This window comes from Babylonia areolata, chromosome 13, assembly GCF_041734735.1.
Source record: "Babylonia areolata isolate BAREFJ2019XMU chromosome 13, ASM4173473v1, whole genome shotgun sequence".
Lineage (NCBI taxonomy): Eukaryota > Metazoa > Mollusca > Gastropoda > Neogastropoda > Buccinidae > Babylonia > Babylonia areolata.
In genome coordinates this window covers 589,214-594,213 of record NC_134888.1, presented here as the reverse complement: position 1 = coordinate 594,213, position 5,000 = coordinate 589,214, and the positions used below count along the sequence as shown (strand labels likewise).

General features: G+C 45.0%; 1 protein-coding gene across 4 annotated transcripts in view; it reads right to left on the bottom strand.

Moving 5' to 3' along the window:
* Positions 1–5,000, bottom strand: part of LOC143288949 (receptor for retinol uptake stra6-like) — a 58,744-nt gene that overhangs the window by 13,401 nt on the left and 40,343 nt on the right. For all 4 annotated transcript variants that reach the window (XM_076597632.1, XM_076597635.1, XM_076597633.1 and 1 more), the window contains exons 10-13: positions 3,912–4,086; positions 2,549–2,624; positions 1,574–1,652; positions 693–741 (exon numbers count right to left, since the gene is read on the bottom strand). In XM_076597632.1, the coding sequence (XP_076453747.1) occupies positions 693–741; positions 1,574–1,652; positions 2,549–2,624; positions 3,912–4,086 (379 nt within the window). The remainder of the gene's footprint in view (positions 1–692; positions 742–1,573; positions 1,653–2,548; positions 2,625–3,911; positions 4,087–5,000) is intronic.

Genomic DNA, 5,000 nt, shown 5'->3' with positions numbered 1-5,000 from the left:
AAGTCTGACTGCAGGACACAGAAAACGGAACAGATGTGCAGCTGTGTAACTGAAGACTGACTGCAGGACACAGAAAACGAATACTGAACGCCCAGAGGCAACATTCAGTCGGCTCTACCCAGTCAGGCAGCCTGCTGTGCAAACAACTGTCTCTCTGACCGACAGTAAGCGCTATCAAGTGGAGTGATGGCCAAGAGCTAACGCGTCCGCCTAGGAAGCGAGAGAATCTTGAGTGCGCTGGTTCGAATCACGGCTCAGTCGCCGATATTTTCTCCACCTCCACTAGACCTTGCGTGGTGGTCTGGGCGCTAGTCATTCGGATGAGACGATAAACCGAGGTCCCGTGTGCTAGCATGCACTTAGCGCACGTAAAAGAACCCACGGCAACAGAAGGGTTGTTCCTGGCAACATTCTGTAGAAAAATCCACTTCGATAGGAAAAACAAATAAAACTGCACGCAGGAAAAAAAAACAAAAAAAAGGGGAGGCGCTGTAGTGTAGCGATGCACTCTCCCTGGGGAGAGCAGCCTGAATTTCACACAGAGAAATCTGTTGTGATAAAAAGAAATACAAATACAAATACATAAATATCCACATCAGTCAGTCGATCAGTCACGTGTCCATTCAACCAACCAACCCACCCACCCGCCAGCCAACTAAACCCCACAACTGGACAGGACAAAGGGAACTCACTCCAGATCATGTAGCCCACTTGGAACCCGGCGTACTTGATGCTGTTAATCTGCGGGGAGAGAGAGAGACACGAAAACGATCATGGCGAATTTCAAAAAGAAATAAACATGAACACATTTTGCTGACCATTACGTCCACAGAGGCATGTCTCCAAAACTATTGGCATTTCCACCGTTTTAGTTTCAGTTTCATGAAGACTGGGCCATACACGCTGCATCAAATCTGCTTAAAAAAAAGAAAGAAAAAAAAAAGCAAAGCAAAAAAGCTAATGTCTGACCCATATATATATATATATATATATATATATATATAATACATTAAAGGCCTACTATTGAAGACTTGTAATATCTGTCTGTCTGTCTTCTACTTTCTTCTTTACTTTACACAAACAACATCGACTTTTCGATGACTCTGCCGTGGTTGATGCATGCAGGGTATTTTCGTGTCTCCATAACCCACCGAACGCTGACATGGATTACAGGATCTTTAACGTGCGTATTTGATCTTCTGCATGCGTATACGCACGATTCCGTATACGAATACATATACGCATCGGACAAATCTCCACCCTTTACCCACCAGGCGCCGTTACCGAGATTCGAACCCAGGACCCTCAGATTGAAAGCCCAACGCTTTAACCACTCGGCCGCTATTGCACCGTCTTTGCCAATTGTTAAAAAGGTAAAATAATGAGAATGAAAATTTAAAAAAGAAAAAAAAGGCTGTCTTCTACTTTATATATATATATATATATATATATATATATATATATATAAAACAGCAAACTATGGGAAGGCTGGACCACGCACTGCAGTGCTGTTCATAGTGTGGCGCAGCACGGAGCAGAAGAGGAAAGAAGCGAGGGAAGGGAGAGAACCTACACAGTGGCTGGTGTTGCTGAACTGAGCCGCCGGAGGAATTTGAGAGTGGTCGCCCCTGTATAGTGCGAGGAGATGGGCCCTGAAAAAAAGAACCCCAGAAGAAGGAAAAGAAACAGATAAATAAATAACAACAACAACAACAACAACAACAACAGGAAACAAACTAAAGAAGTGTTGATCATCACTTTAACCGTCACAACCTTCATAACATTTTTTTTGTTACTGAAGAAGTTTCAGACGATCTAGAGCAATGGCTGAACCAAATTGGTTGGAGAAAAAGACCAGAACAAGGCTCCCTGACACTTTCTTTTCCCCGCTCTCTGCTTCCTTCACATACATCTTCATCTCTCTGTCTCTCTGTGTGTCAAAGGCCTTCTAAAATAATGACAATAAAACATCAGTGTCCAATTCAGTGTCTGTGTCTGTCTGTCTGTCTCTCTATTTTCTCTTTCAGTCTCCACCTCTCTCTCCATTCTGTCTGTCTCTCACTCTATTTCTTTCTTTCTTTCTTTGCTTTTCCTCATTCTTCATCTTCTTTCTACTTCTTCTTTTTATTCTGTTTTCCATGCTTTTTTGTGTGAGGGCTTGCAGCTTTATGTAATGAACCATCTCACTTTGAGTTATCTCTCTCCCTCTCTGTATATCTCTCTCTTCCTTCCTCATCCTCCCCCCCACACCCTCCCCGGATAACCTCTGTATATATTCTCTTCTGTGCTCGGTCCTTAAGAAGCTACTGTATTCATTGTATTCCTTCAGTTATTCTAAAATCATTCAACATGGTGAGAACCACTTGGGCAAAAACAAACAACACAAATCAAAACAACAGCATTTTATTTCATCAGTTCTCATTTGACTGTATTTGAGAATACCAACCAGTCAGCCAGTCAATCAGTCAGTCTGTCAGTCAGTCAACTAGTCAGCCAGCTAGCCAGTGGGTTATTCAGTCAGTTATTGGATGAGTGTATACGTACTGACCTATAACTGGACAAGGCATGCAGAACGTTGAACACAGCGAAGACTGCAGCCATCGTGATGGAGACGATGCAGCAGACTGAAACACACGAGTTCCAGTAAGGACACACGACATGCACACGCACATGTACATGCACCCACCCACCCACCATCTAAAATCACTTTAGTGATCAGGCATTAAATTAATGACCAACTGACACACACACACACACACACCGTCTAAAATCACTTTAGTAAACAGACGTTGAATTAATGACCAACACACACACACACACACACACTCACACATCGTCTAAAATCACTTTAGTAAACAGACGTTGAATTAATGACCAACACACACACACACACACACACTCACACATCGTCTAAAATCACTTTAGTAAACAGACGTTGAATTAATGACCAACACACACACACACACACACACACACACACACACACCAAAAACAGCCCCAGACCACTGTGAAGGACACCGCACCAGGCAGTGAGGCAAAAGACAATGTGGCAGGACGACATCAGTGTCAGACCGGAATCTCCCAGATTCCCACAGAGCTGCCAGAGACGGGAACCCACAGAGAGAACTGGTCTGGACATCATCCGCGGTGACCAGATGACCCTCCACAGGGTTACGGGCCTGGTCAAGGTGAAGGTGAATCAGGGTTACGGGCCTGGTCAAGGTGAAGGTGAATCAGGGTTACGGGCCTGGTCAAGGTGAAGGTGAATCAGGGTTACGGGCCTGGTCAAGGTGAAGGTGAATCAGGGTTATGGGACTGGTCAAGGTGAAGGTGAATCAGGGTTATGGGCCTGGTCAAGGTGAAGGTGAATCAGGGTTACGGGCCTGGTCAAGGTGAAGGTGAATCAGGGTTATGGGCCTGGTCAAGGTGAAGGTGAATCAGGGTTACGGGCCTGGTCAAGGTGAAGGTGAATCAGGGTTACGGGCCTGGTCAAGGTGAAGGTGAATCAGGGTTATGGGCCTGGTCAAGGTGAAGGTGAATCAGGGTTACGGGCCTGGTCAAGGTGAAGGTGAATCAGGGTTACGGGCCTGGTCAAGGTGAAGGTGAATCAGGGTTATGGGCCTGGTCAAGGTGAAGGTGAATCAGGGTTACGGGCCTGGTCAAGGTGAAGGTGAATCAGGGTTACGGGCCTGGTCAAGGTGAAGGTGAATCAGGGAGTGGTGAAACGGGATTTAAACATAGCTGCTCCTGACGCAGACAAACTTCACCATTCAGATTATCAGGTCGTCAGCCTCACTCTCTCTGGACCCAGTGGCCAAGACACAGTGTGGACGGCTGGAGATAGGTCAGGATGCAGGGGAGTGTTGGGACGAAGAAGAGTGATAACTAACACAGCCATAACTGGCCCCCACCTCGGAGGGCGTCCAGGTACCACCAGGCCACGTACAGCAGGTTGCGCAGGTCGGTGATATAGGGGTCTTCCCCGGGCACGGCGTCCTCGCCCAGCACGTACTCTATGTACTCGTACACCCCGTCCCGGTACAGAGCGCACAGGCGTGGGAACACCGCCAGGCATTCGTAGGTCAGCTGAAATGTGCACCCCGGAGATCAGCTGAAAAGTGCACCCCGGAGATCGGAAAAACAAAGAATCCCCACCCATAATTAACCCACCGGGCGCCGATAGCGGGACCAAACCCAGGACCCTCAGATTGAATTTCCAGCGCCTTAACCACTTGGCTGCTGCGCCCGTCATATGAAATGATATATGATATGATAAATGTGATATGACGTGGTCTGATAGGGTATGTGATATGATGTGATATGACGTGGTATGATAGGGTATGTGATATGATAAATGTGATATGACGTGGTATGATAGGGTATGTGATATGATGTGATATGACGTGGTATGATAGGGTATGTGATATGATAAATTTGATATGACGTGGTATGATTGGGTATGTGATATGATAAATGTGATATGACGTGGTATGATAGGGTATGTGATATGATATGATATGATATAAATGTCATATGTCGTAGTATGACAGGGTATGAGATATGATATGATAAATGTGATATGACGTGCTATGACAGGGTATGTGATATGATATGATAAATGTGATATGACGTGGTATAACAGGGTATGATATATGATAAATGTGATATGACGTGGTATGACAGGGTATGTGATATGATAAATGTGATATGACCTGGTGTGACAGGGTATGTGATATGATAAATGTGATATGACGTGGTATGACAGGGTATGTGATATGATAAATGTGATATGACGTGGTATGACAGGGTATGTGATATGATATGATATGATATGATATGATAAATGTGATATGACGTGGTATGACAGGGTATGTGATATGATATGATAAATGTGATATGACGTGGTATGACAGGGTATGTGATATGATATGATATGATAAATGTGATATGACGTGGTATGACAGGGTATGTGATATGATGTTATGACGGGTGCCGTGGTC